The 14245-nt window shown below is 38.9% G+C and overlaps 1 protein-coding gene across 1 annotated transcript in view; it reads left to right on the top strand.

The window, feature by feature from the left end:
• LOC110171260 (low-density lipoprotein receptor-related protein 1-like) overlaps window positions 1-14245 on the top strand; it is a 363394-nt gene that overhangs the window by 332340 nt on the left and 16809 nt on the right. Inside the window, exons 65-72 of the mRNA XM_055160387.1 lie at window positions 275-394; window positions 6488-6610; window positions 7153-7278; window positions 7879-7995; window positions 11674-11780; window positions 13071-13203; window positions 13772-13894; window positions 13998-14120. Coding sequence (XP_055016362.1) covers window positions 275-394; window positions 6488-6610; window positions 7153-7278; window positions 7879-7995; window positions 11674-11780; window positions 13071-13203; window positions 13772-13894; window positions 13998-14120 — 972 coding nt within the window. The remainder of the gene's footprint in view (window positions 1-274; window positions 395-6487; window positions 6611-7152; window positions 7279-7878; window positions 7996-11673; window positions 11781-13070; window positions 13204-13771; window positions 13895-13997; window positions 14121-14245) is intronic.

Below are 14245 nucleotides of genomic sequence, written 5' to 3'. Positions count from 1 at the left end.
GTGGAAGCTGGTATCGCACCACCAACTTTCTGATCAGTGGACAAATGCTCTACCAACTGAGCTACTGAGCTTCTCCTATTAATAAACAATCAACTGTGTTAAAACAAAGCTCAGATTAAAGTCAGAGAGTCAGACAGAGCAGTACCTCCAGATAGCATCACGCCTAAGAGACGGTTGACGACATTAGTGTATTGATTGTGCAGCCCAAACTTTAACCAGTGATGTTCCAAATGATTTGCCATATCACTTAACTGTATTTCCTTGACACGTGCAGATATCCATGTGTGCCTGCCCAGTCAGTTCAAATGCACCCACCCGAGCCGCTGTATCCCCGGAATCTTCCGCTGTAACGGACAAGACAACTGTGGGGACGGAGAGGACGAGAGGGACTGTCGTAAGTATACAACACACTGTGAGACTTTATCCTCATATTTTTACTTTTACCTCAGACAAAAAAACGTTAACTTAGCTGAAGAAATAACTCTTGAGAAGCTACAATGACAGCAAAACTAAAAAGCATGGATGACGGACAATTGTGGTTTGACTAGTGCCCAGAGAGAGAGAGATCGCTAGATTATTCAAACATGCGTGGATGACATAGAAAGCGCTTCAAGCATGATGAGGGAATAACATGATAGCACTGCAGAAAGCATTTTTGCATAATATCCCCTCTTTAAATAAATCTGAAATTGTGAAGGGAAAATTGTGAACTGAACCCCACAATTTATTCATGAAAAATTAGATCAAAATCTCGTCTTGTCTCGTTCTTATGGAAATTGGCTCGCCCTCAGTATTTTCATTTTCTGGTGGAGGGGAGCCTGCTTGTCTCATGGAGGAGTTATTGATCTTCCTTTTTTTTTTTGACTTAACATACTGTATAAAGTGCATCTTCAAATGGATTCATTGTATTAGTGACAGGGCATTGAATTTACTGGTTACATTACAGGTTTCTTTCATTTTATAAAAAGAGTGTTGATTCAAATTATGATTTTAATAGAGCGCTTTTATCTTTTATCAAAAATTAGTTTACTTCTTCACTATTTAGCGTTCAAAACTGGTATATTGGACAATTGATTTGTTTTTATTTCAAGTTTGTACCAAGAGAGAAACAGTAATCATACACATACTACATGTACATTTTAAACAAAAGAAAAGCACATTTCTCGATAAGTAGTTTGAAGAAGAAAAACTTAAATTAACCCGCCTCTATTCATGACATTGTTTCAAAAATGATGTGGTTGCTTATGTACATTGATCACAAAACTTTTTATTTATCTATTTATTTTTTTATGTATGATGTATTTATTTAGGATTTTCAAATATATAAAAGACAATTTATAAAGAGGTGTTTAATATTCAGGGCTAATATACAATATTAACAGTTTACAATGTACACACCTTAAAAAAAGAAACCAAAAACCCAAAAAGGCACAAAAACACAAGGCCAACACATCGCCACAAAACAAGAGAAAAAAGGCCTACCAAAGGAGGCCAAAAAGGCAAAAAATAAAAGCACATGCTACTAAAACATTGAGCATAGTTTTATCAGTCTCTTGATAGCCATGAATTTGATCACAAAACTTTACAAATACTTACATAAATGACACACTTCTTTTTTTTTTGTATTGTACTGTATTATGTTTTACAGTTATTATTTTATGGTATACTTTTTTTTCTTTTAATTATTATTATTACCATATTTATGTTTTTTTTTATGTTACTAGGTTCTTTTTTCAATCCAAAAGTTAGTTTTCATAGCTGACAGTTTTTTCTTCTCCCTGCACTCTTCCTCAGAGTCTCGTGATGTTTCTGTGACGTGTCTCTCAGCTGATTTATACAGGTTTGGGCGCTGTCTTCCCATCGGTGGAGGCAGGACGACAGCGCCACCTGCAGTCCCACTTCCTCAGGACAATATTAAAGGAGCAATCGAAACGTGCCCACGGGACTATAAACCGGGACGAGGGGCTTTTTTACTCTCACACACCTGGGATACTGTCCTGAGGAAGTGCGACTGCAGATGGCGCTGTCGTCCTGCCTCCACCGGTAGGAAGACAGCACCAAAACCTGTTTAAATCATCTCAGCGACACGTCACAGCAACATCACGAGACTCTGAGGAAGAGTGCAGGGAGCAGAACAAACTGTCAAGTATGAAAACAAACTCTTGGTCTGAAAAAATAACCTTATAACTTAAATTATCAGAAGACCAAATGAACCTCACTGGACTATGTTTTTGTTTTTGTTTTGTTTTTTATCATCCAGTGCTGTCACCCACCCTTATACCACAAAAGCAAAAACTCGAATTTCTTTTGAAGCTGTGAATATTTGGGCACTGCTTCAGGTTTTCTTCCAACCCATTCGACAGACTGACCCCACACACATGGACACACACACACACACACACACACACACACACACACACACACACACACAGATACACAGACACACAACCATCTTTGTTTTAAATGTACTCCTTCCCCTTAATTCAGAGAGTACTTCTTGTGTCCTGAATAGTTTTTGGATATTTAATAGCAGTGCATTTTTGTTTGATTTATACTTAAGCAAAGCAGTGTCAAATTTCACTAAATCAAAAAATTTTAATAATTTGGATTTGAAAAAGAATATGATCACAAAGGTGGAGTTTTAGACAGTAGCTGGAACATTAAGCCTTCAGATTCATACGCAGTAGTAACTCCGCACACCCAGTCCTTTAAATAAAATGATGAGGTTCTACATTTATGAAAGCCCGAGTGAATCCAGAAGTGATGGCTTTAAAATGAAATACTTAGTGAGAAATTATGCTTTCTGAAGGACGACTTTTTGTCCAAACCCTGACATGTTTTATAATGCAGAGCTAAATGGGGCCATTACTAAAACGATTTCAGCCCTCGTCCCTGTCCCTGCTGAGTCTCCTGACCTTTACCTTCGGCCAAAACCACCAAATCTGCACAAAAATAATCGGCGTGACATTTTCTAAAACCATTCATCTTCCACAGGGACGTCACACGCACCTGTCGCACCTGTCACGCCTGCTCACAATTTACATTTTAGCCCCCGGCCAAAAAGATTTAAGAATAGAACGAAAAACTTCAGCGAGTTGATCATTTTTTACAATATTTCTTTACATGATTTATACCATTTTATGACGTATGTGTAAGTATTCGTCTTTGTAGGTGCACTTTTCTGTTATGTTCGCTTTTCTTTCATTCACGTTGTTGCATGTGTTTCATAGATTTTTTCCTCAATATTTAAATAAAAGAACAAAACCAAAATTAAACAAAAAATCTTTAAAAACAGTGAAATATAAAATTGAACGGTGCACTATGTACAGTGTTGGGAAGTAACGGATTACATGTACAGGCATTATGTAAGAGAGTACAAATTATGAGTAACTGTATTCAGTTACAGTTACTGTTTCAATAAGTAGTAATTGGATTACAGTTACTTTATTGAAATAAATGGATTAAATGGCAATATTTTCCAATTTTCACATTTTGGACCAGGACTAAACTATTTTCTTTTAGAAAACAAAACAAAACATCTCATGTTAAGATTTCCTAGTCTTTGCTTCTCTACAGTAAACAGAATAGAAGAACAAACAAGAATTTTCAGGATGTGGTTGATACATTCATGTTTAAAAAAGCATGACAATATCAAGTAATCCAAAGTATTCAGATTACGTTACTCACTTTAAGTAATTTTATGGATTACGTTACAAACTACATTTTGGGGTATGTAATCTGTAATCTGTAAGGGAATATGTTTTAAAAGTAACCTTCCCAACACTGACTACGTAACTTTTCTAGTGAGGGAATGTTTCACAGCGTGGAATTAAACATATCTATTTTCTAGGGATGTGACGATATCCAAATCTCTCGGTACGATATTATCACGATATGCATCTCACGGTACGATATTTATTGCGATGTTTTGGAGAGGCTGATATAATTTTAGATAGGACACGTTGCTGTTTTTAAAATGCCTTGACAAGATTTTGTTGTGAATTATTTCCGTCATAATCCCAATTCAAGTCAAAAACATATTTCTTCATGTTGTCTGCACTGAAATGAATCATGGGATATGTAGTTTCTGAAGTTCATAAACTGTTGCTACTGTAAAACGATGCATTTAAACAAAGGAACTTGTAATTCAATATATTGTGACAGCCCACGATATTATTGTGAAATTTCTGACTATACAAAATCACGATATTTTGGTTATTGTTACATCCCTACGATCTTCCATTTATTATGTTTTATTACTCAAAAATATGTTAAAAATACGCATTCATACTGCGAGCGGAGTCGTCTGCACAGGCCTGACGTGTAACTTGGCCTGGTGGTATCACCTGAAAAACTTAATGCCATACTACGGAACATTAGCCACCTAGTAACTCCACATAATTTCATTTCTCTCCAGTGACTAGGTCAGGAATCAGAATACACTAGACGGTTTGCAAAAACCCTAAAAGTGCGAGTTTGGGCACCAGCCAATCAGTGAAGAGCCAGACATTCTGTGTTGTCAACAGTTCCTGAGATCGAGGATTTAAAGCCGCAACAAAGAGAATGTTTGGTGAATTTTATCAAGGGGAAAGATGTTATTGCTCTTCTTCCTATGGGATTTGGGAAAAGCTTAATATACAAGTTAGTCCTGTTAGCGGCGCATTACATACATCTCGACCAAATAGCAGCGATTGGTTAAATAAAAAAAGTACCCTCCTACCGTCGACTGAACGAATTCTAATGCTGCGAGGTCAGACGGTTTCTAGCTGATGAATCAGGCTAGTCGAACACTACAGACAAAGTGAAAACATCTTCAGGCTGGGTGTACCATTCACCAGGAAGGTTGCATAGTGCATCTCTACGACAAACAAATGTATTTAAACGATTCCACTGCTCTTTCTCTGCTTTGTCCTTCATCCTCAGCAGACACAGCCAGGTTTGAGTAATTCTATATATTGATTTTCCCTTTAGAGCACTTAAAGTAGAACTAAACACTAAATCAACTTTGTGTCTCTGCTAAACTGTGTATACGGTGTTTTACGCATTATCTACAGTTCCAGGCTTTTTGGTCAAAAACATATAAAAATAAATGTGGCTCCAATAGGCTCACGCAATTCACGCTTACGTCACAAACAAGGAAGATGTTTGGAAACATGAGATGACAACTTCTGGTGTAGTTCCCGACATTGGGCTCACCAACCGACTGTGATCAAACCCACTGAAGTAAATGCTGTTTGGAATCATCTGGAATTTGGCACCTCATCTCTTCTAATCACATGTACCCAGTGCGTTCTGAGTTGTGTGTCAGTGGGGAAATGATGAAAACTGAAGTATGGTTGGAACTGTTGATGAGCCGAACATAGCGGAACACTACAATGACATGGAGATGAAGAAAACTGGGACATTTTCTCATTTTTCCTAGATTTTGTCAGATTTACCACTGCAGACAGAGCTCGCCGGAAGTTGTCATTGCATGTTTTCAAACGTCTTCCTGATTTATGATGTAAGAGTGAATAGAGCCTATATCCTCTGCAATTGTGTGTACTTGGTGACATCACAAAAGACTGCCCTGAGTACAGACAGGTGTTTCTGTTTTCAAACACCTGGCTGCAGGGGTGGAGTCTGCGCAGGACAGATTTTTCAGTCCCGCTCCCGCACTGTGCAGTCCTGCTCCCGTCCGCTCTCACAAAGAAATGTAATTTTCAGTCCCGCTCCCACTTGCCTCTGCGCTATTTTGTCCCGCAGGATGGGAACCTTTGCTTTCTTAAGCTCTATCAAACACAGAGAAGTAAAAGGAATTGGTTTGCGTACGGGAGGAGGAGCGGTGGGCGGTCCGGCGACATGGTTAAGTCCTGGCTAAATCCTGTTTTAGTCCTGTTTTCGTCCTGTTTTTAGACCTGGTTTAGTCCTGGTTTAGTTCTGGTGGGCTGGGGGGGGTCCACATGGCGTATGGGAGGGGTGGGACGGTCTGCGCGGCGTGCGGACGTGGGAACTCTCCGCTCAGCGTACGGGAGGGGGGATGGTCTACTGCTTAAAATGTTTTTATTAATGCCAAATAAAATATCCAGCACAAATGATGCATGATAGTCTTACATTCATCATTTGTATATTTTACTTTACACTCATATCTGCTTTGCGGGACTGCAGTTTATCATCCCACCCGCCTGCTCCTGTGTTGTGCAGTCCCACTCCCACCCGCGCCCGCAGTGAGCTTTCAAAATGTGTCCCGTGCCGCACTGTTTTGCGCCTCTAGTGCAGGGCTCTAGTGTGGATACCTCTGTTCAGCCAATCACATTTTCCTTATACCTCCACGTGCCCTTCCTCCTCCCCCTCACTCTCCCCTTGAATCCTCCAAGTTCTGCCCAGTTTAGCAGCTCTATTTAAAATGTAGTTGTGGGGGGAGATTAAATATTTAGTTCTACTTTTATAAGTCTGCCAACACCTCCTCACTGTTTATTTAAGTTGTGTAAATGTTGTTTTTTTTCAGCGGAGGTGACGTGTGCTCCAAATCAGTTCCAGTGTTCCATCACCAAACGCTGCATCCCCCGAGTCTGGGTCTGTGACCGTGACAACGACTGTGTGGACGGGTCTGACGAGCCCGCCAACTGCAGTAAGAACTACACACAGATAATACACAACTGCACTAAGAAGTACACTCAGAAAATACACAACTGCAGTAACAACTACACACTAAAATATACACAACTGCAGTAAGAACTACACTCAGATAATATACACAATTCCAGTAAGAATAACACAAGTATGGAGTTCGCAAACAAATTTGTGGAGCCGCTTTCTGCTGTTAGGATCCAACAACCACACAGTTGCGATGTCCGAATCCTAAAACTAAAATATGACAATATCAGAACCAGAAACAAAAGTGATATGGTTCAAAAGACTTGAAAAGATCGACTTTGTCAATAGACTCATCCCACTGGGAAAACAAACATGGCGGTTTGATGCTCACTTTATTGGAAAATCCTTCCCAGTATGCATTGCACAATGACCGGAAATCCGAGATTCTTGATGTGTGTATTGAATCCATTGATGTTGTTCCACTGGCGCTTTACTTCAAAAACATTAGCACTAAAGAACATATACTGGACTGAAAACATACAAGTCTGATAATAATGTTGTCCTCTCTGTTTTTAGCCCAGATGACTTGTGGAGTGGATGAGTTCCGCTGTAAAGACTCAGGACGCTGTATCCCTGCTCGATGGAAGTGTGACGGAGAAGACGACTGTGGAGACGCCTCAGACGAACCCAAAGAGGAGTGCGGTAAGAGCTCTTTCATATTTATCTGCTCGGAATCCAAATAATAAAACCAAAATCATTCAGTCTGGAGTACCTGAGCTTCAAACCATCAAAATAGATGCTACGTAGTTAAAACTGTTAACCGTGACTCGACTGACTTCCCAGCTCACAATAGTTTTGGCACATTGCTTTTTTGGCACATGCACATGTTTTTAGAAGAGCCTTTTCAGACAGCCAACTTCTGTCACTACAAAACAGAACAAAACATAACCTTAGAGTTTGCAGATGATAAAATCCTTCACTATAATTTGATGCAGACCGCACACGGCATAAACAACGACTTTTACTACTTTCACTCAGCCATTTATCTAACGTGTCCTTCATTGTTTTAACTGTGGTCAAGGAACATTACAATCTTAAGTGCAGTTCAAAGTACTTTATATTTTACTGCATTTTAGTGCAAAAAAAACCCCATACATTACCGAACAAGAAGGGTCTGTTAAAAGGCAATCACTAAAACATGGATGTCAATAATAAATGTATTTCTAAAAACCATTCATATCAGCGTGTGTGCCTTTTGTATTTTATTGAATATCCTGATATCTCCATGTTTGTGTTGTGCAGATGAGAGGACGTGTGAGCCGTACCAGTTCCGCTGTAAGAATAACCGCTGTGTGCCCGGGCGCTGGCAGTGTGACTATGACAACGACTGTGGAGACAACTCGGATGAAGACAAGTGTGGTACGCGCCTGTCTATTTTAATAGAACTGTGGGCCTGTGTTTTATAATAGAACTGTGCTTTACTGTAGACAGCAGAGGTGGAGACTAGAACCAGACACTGAATAGAAAAAAATAAATCTAATGTTATCATTTTGTAAGAAAGCAAAACGTTCGTAGAAATGTATTCTCTCAAGTAGTTGTCATCTTAGAATCTCAGTTGTTTTAAAGCTGCTCTATGTAACTTTTATGGTTCAGTTTGAGAGCTTGGCCTTGAACGTTTCATACACATTCATACATGACGTTAAACTTTTTTGTGGCCATGAAGACAAATGTGATGCCACGTACCAGGTATTTTTGTGCAAAATATGCTTGTAATAATATAAATACAAGATATATAAAGGTGGGAGCAAGTCCCAGAGGTGGGACATGCAAGTCGTGATCGAGTCAGACTTGAGTCACTATTTTTAGGATTTGAGACTTGACTTGATATAAATGAATAGACAAAGACTTGGGACTTGACTGGTACATGTAGGTCAATGACTTGGGACTTGACTCAGATTTGAGGCCTGTGACTTGAGAAGACTTGATGCTTCTCCTAAAAATATATATGTTTTTAGAAAATACTTTTCTCTTTATAGTTGATAAATGTGGTGCTTATTTTACAGAAACAAACTGGAACTTGTCCCTCCCACTTTTGTTTGGTACTTTGGATGTAACTGAAGTACTGTGATGTGGTATCCTCAAATGTACTACAGTAATATACAGTACAATACAGTGAAACAGAGGGAACTAGAAAGAACATGATCCTTCAATTTCAGTGCAGAATATTTGACAAAATATTTGTGAAGCACTCTTAAATCTTAATTCTTTCTATTCTGACAAAATCTATTCTGAAAAAATTGCATTTCTACAACTCATATATCTTATATAAATACTCATATACCATGACATTTTAAGTACAATTTAGTTTAAAGCTCATATAGTTCAAAGCTATATTTGGAACTTGGTTTAAAGACTTGAAATGACTTGAAGCTCAAAACAGAAGACTTGGACTTGCTTGTATTTGACTTGGGACTTGACTTGGACTTGAGGTCAAAGACTTGAGACTTACTTGAGACTTGCAAAACAACAACTTGGTCACACCTTTGTTAAATACCATACTGTGGAACATGAACACCCCAGCCCAAGTATCATCAGGTAACATCTCCATGGAGACAAGTAACTAAGTGCACTGTTAACATTAGGTTCTCTGAGACTTCTATGTCTAAGGCCGCAATCTAGTACTAACTTTTACCTGATTAAGACATTACTCAAATAAAAGTAGTTATGTTACATTTGAAAGTAGTGATAGTAGTAGGAGTAGTAGGAGTAGTTTGTGAAGTACCAGAGTGATTGTGAGTCCTCCTTCCACCTCTGTTTTCTGTTGTTTAAAGAGCTTCACTGTTGTACATCTGTTGTGCGTCTGTGGTTCTGAACACATTATGAACACTGTACTCTTGTCTCATTGGACTCATGGATTCACCTCACTTCATGTGTTCATCTCATGTTTGTTTTGCATCTCTCTGGGCTGTGGGCAGAGGTAGGTTTTGTGCAGCTCCACCAGGCTCTCCCTCTCTCTCCTCTCTCTCTCCTCCTCCTCCCTTATGTCTGATTCTCTCTCGGCCTTCGCTCTCCCTGCTGGTCCCAATAGCTCCTCTTCTGTAGCCTGACCAGCCATTTTACATGATACTTATTGTTTTGTTTTTGTTTGTTTTTTCTGTGAGAGATATAAATTTGATTCAACCAACAATTCTTACCTTTTGAGATGTTGATCCGAGCCTCCTATGACTCCCATAGTACCACCGAAGATTTTTACCCCATTTTCATAGAACATCCAGTCTCAGCTAAAATGTTGAAATGTTGATTACAGAGTGTTCAGAATTAGACAAAAATACAAAAAGAATTCCATAATATTAAGCTTTCTAGAGACACTAGACACTAAATGGATTATGTGGTGCCACCCCTCGTCATCATCAGACTTACCTGAAATACATGAAATATGCTGATATATTTATATATTTATATTTTCAAACCTTGTAATTCACTCATTTTTTTAGACCAGCACAAACCCTCAACTAGACTGGGGTACTTAACCTTTTTGACACTAAGGCCCAATTTTTCCAGTGCAGAGTGGCCCGGGACCCATTAAATATTAACACTGTATAGAGTGAATTGATCTCACTCATTTGTATTCAATAATAAATCAGAGCCACTCACAGTTTAACAAGCTAAAACCTGAATAAAGTGTAATGAATAATAACATGATGTGATAAAATGTGATCACCACAAAGATTTTTATTTAACCTATATTAACTTTTGCTAATAATACATGGAACAAATCAAGTAAGTAGGACTTATTAATAATAAAGACCCATATTTAGATTAAACTTTTAACAAAAAAAAAAGACTCAGAATTAAAAAATCTAAATCAATCAATCAATAAAAAAGATAGTTTCAAAGATAGATAAAATAATAAAATATATATAATTTTGTGTAGTGTATTATTGTTTACAATTGTGATGCCAACAAATTTTGATTCTGAACTCTAAAAAAATAAGTTAGTGTGTCTGTAAAGCGAGCTAACAAGCTAAATGCTGATATCCTAAGCAGTCCCTTGGCCCTCACGGCCCACTGGTGCAAAACTGAAAGTTTTTTGCGGTCCTCTAGGTGGCCGTAGAAGCTCAAGTTTGGGCCACGGCTCTATGGTTAAGAATCACTGAGCTAGACTTCATTACAGTATTTCAACTATTACCCCATCTTGCGATAATAAGAGAATTTTGAATAAATATCTGACATTATTTTGTAAATCAGGTATATCCCCAGATTATTTGTCCAATTGCTGATCTGATATGTGTCCAAAATGTGTTTAACTTTACACAGAACCAGAATATATGGGTATGGTGAGGCTCATTATCACCACAAATCCTCCAACCTGAAGAGTTATTTGAATTCCAACTCATTTGCCGCTCAGGTTTTATGAAGAAACATATTGTTATTTTCTATTAGAATTCTTGCCAATAAGAAGAACAAGAAGTTGAGCTGTTTCACGTATGTTCTCGCTCAAATTTCACTGCCAATCAAGAGACAGGCGATCTGCTCTTGAATAGCTCAGTGCTTTGTGTAACTTTTCTGGTAGAGCGTCCACCGTTTCAACTCCATTTTTTATTTTTTTTTCTGAAATCATCTCCAGTATGGCATTTAATTTCACAAAGACAAGCAGGCCACATTAACAGGCCAAGTTACAGGTCAGATCTGTGGAGAAGTGGACCCGCTCACCGTAATAATGCATGTTTTGGCAGTAGTTTGGAAAAATAGAAACACCTGAAACTGAATAAATACACTATATAGATTTATTTAATGCCAAAATCCCAGGTAAAGCAATAACAATCCATCAGAAAAGTTACACCAGATGTAAATATGTGCTGGCCAGGCTACAATGTTCTCTGTCTGTTTTAGTACTTTACCTGTGCTTTTGTGGCCTATACTTCAAACCTTTTTACTTGAATAACTCCTTTTCCTTGTTTTTCTATCAAGCCCCTTGGTTGCAGTTTACTCCTATATACTTTCCTTGTATTTTCCATACCTCTCTGCTCCATCTCGACTCCATCTCGACTCCTATATCTCCTTTAAATCAGCTCAAATGTCCGCTCTCTCCCCCAGTGCCTCGCCAGTGTTCGGAAAGCGAGTTTGCCTGCACCAATGGACGCTGTATCGCCGGCCGCTGGAAATGCGATGGAGATCACGACTGCTCAGACGGATCAGACGAAGTAATGCATCTCTTTTCTATTTTCCGCTTGGCTGGGCTTTCACTTTGGCTGTAGATTTGTGGAGCTAAAGGAGGTAGTGCTGTCACGATTTTAATAAAAGTTTGATACTAAGGAATAGACTTGATACTCAATACCGATTCCGATACAATAATGACAACAAAAAACTTTACTCAGTAGAATGATTTTCAACATTAAATCGCAGTACTTTCTTTTCTATTCCCATGTGGTCTGTGTAATCGTCAGTAGTCTAGGTAGGTTCCATAGTGGTCCATGGATGTATACTAGTCTATGTGCTCTTATACTTGTTCTTATATAGCTCAAGATCATTCTAAATTCAGGAAAGGTTAATTCTGTCATGTGAATTTGACATTTTTAATATCAATACCTGCTCAAATTAGTATCTGATTTTCAGTACTTTTGACAACTATAAAAGGAGTACCGTACCAGCCAAAAAAATGCCTAATGAAGAAGAAAAAAAACATATATAAGTCATACAGGACTATAAGTCACACTTTTTGGGGGAAATTTCAAGGCAAGTTCTAGTAATAACAATAGAGCAGAGAACATAAGACTGTTAACGTCACATATGAACAGTTCTTCAGATAAACTATAACATAATCAACAGAACAGAACAAGTTTACCGAACTCTCCATCTCACTCCAAATCACTAAATTCTTCATCCTCGGTGTCACTTCTGAGCAACTCGGCCTCGACCTCCGGAGGTAAACAGAGCGCCGCTTCCTCTTCTGTGTAGCTGTCGTCAGACTCAGCATCAGTTCCAGTTAGAATTATTCGGGCCTTTCTGAATCCCAACAGGATGGTTTCGTTGTCACTGAAGTCCAGACTTTGTCCATCCATCCAGTGACTTCAGGAAAGTTTCATGGTGCATCCTCCCGGTGTCACAAGTTTCTCGCTCACTCCAAACTTTCTTTCTGCTGCTCGATTACCGTTTTCAGCTGGAGATTTCACGACTTGCTGCTTCAGTTAATAAATTTGTTTAAATTTAGAATTTTCAGAAGTAATGGTTGTGATCGACTGACATGATACAGACAGGACAGAGGCTCTTTCTGCAGGAGACATGTGCAGTAGAGTGAAGTGACAGTGGTACAGGAGGAACAGGAGCAGCAGATACTCACACACAAGACTAGAGCCTCTCACCGCTTCAATGTGAAAATTGTAATATTTAAGTCACACCGGAGTATAAGTTGCAGGAAACACCCAAACCATGAAAAAAAGTGTGACTTATAGTCCAAAAAATATTGTATTTATTTATCTTTTTTCTTTCTGCAGAACGGTTGTGATCTGAAGTGTGACAGTGATCAGTTCCAGTGTAAGAGTGGACACTGTATTCCCGTTCGCTGGAGATGTGACGCTGATCCGGACTGTCTGGACGGGAGCGACGAGCAGCAGTGTGACAGCGGAGGTCAGGAAAATTCTTTTGTTACTGATACTTTGTGGTTACATCATCATGCTGGGAGGCTATATATGTATGTCTACGGAGGACTGTTCAGCAGTTACCATGGTGTCACAATGCACATGTTAGCAAAAAAGCTCCAAAAAACACTTCATTAGAGTGTAGCTTCAGTTCAGCTTTATCTGGGTAAAATAAATAATAATAAAAAATATCATTTATAGGAGCTTTCATGCCTTAAACATTTAATGAATTCATCAAAACAAAAATTCATTGATCAGTAAAATAATTGTTAGTTACAGTCTAATCACAAAGTTTATTTTAATGTGATCCAAAGTTATTCCTGTCTTACCTTCTGCATTTAGAGCATCCTTATTACTCAGCACAGTGAGACTTTCTGATTATTGGAGAGTAAGCAGACAGCTGCTTATACAATATATCTAAATAACTGCCTACTTGCAATGCAAAGAATAAAAACTCCAAAATACTGTGAAGACCACAGTAAGAAATGTGAAGATGATCACATAACAGCTCTTCTAAATACTGCATAAGCCTCTCGACTTTCTCTTTCTGTCTGTAGTGGATCGACACTGCCCCCAGGATGAGTTCCAGTGCAACAACACCCTGTGCAAACCTCTGGGCTGGAGGTGTGACGGAGAGGACGACTGTGGAGACAACTCTGACGAGGACCCAGAGCAGTGTGGTAAGAGTCACTCTGTAATCATTATCATTTAGAAAATCTGCAGGTAATCTTATATCTTTATAATAAACACATGTTTATATCTACTGTTCTTTTGCCCCCTCAGTGAGGTTCCAGTGCCCGCCCACACGTCAGTTCCGTTGTCATAATGACCGTGTGTGTCTGCCTGTGTCCAAACGCTGTGATGGAGTCAACAACTGTGGAGACAACAGCGACGAACTCAACTGCTGTAAGTTACACACTCCAAATAAAGCTCCTACTTTTCTCCACATACACACAGATTCTCTTAAATAATACCACATCTCCTCTCTGCCCCCACTCTCCTCTCTGTCTGACCTCCTCTCTCCCCCCTCT

This window comes from Boleophthalmus pectinirostris, unplaced genomic scaffold (assembly GCF_026225935.1).
Source record: "Boleophthalmus pectinirostris isolate CB_2022bp ecotype Guang Dong unplaced genomic scaffold, ASM2622593v1 HiC_scaffold_3, whole genome shotgun sequence".
NCBI lineage: Eukaryota > Metazoa > Chordata > Actinopteri > Gobiiformes > Gobiidae > Boleophthalmus > Boleophthalmus pectinirostris.
Note: the sequence above shows the minus strand (reverse complement) of the source record. Positions and strands in the feature narration are given on the sequence as shown.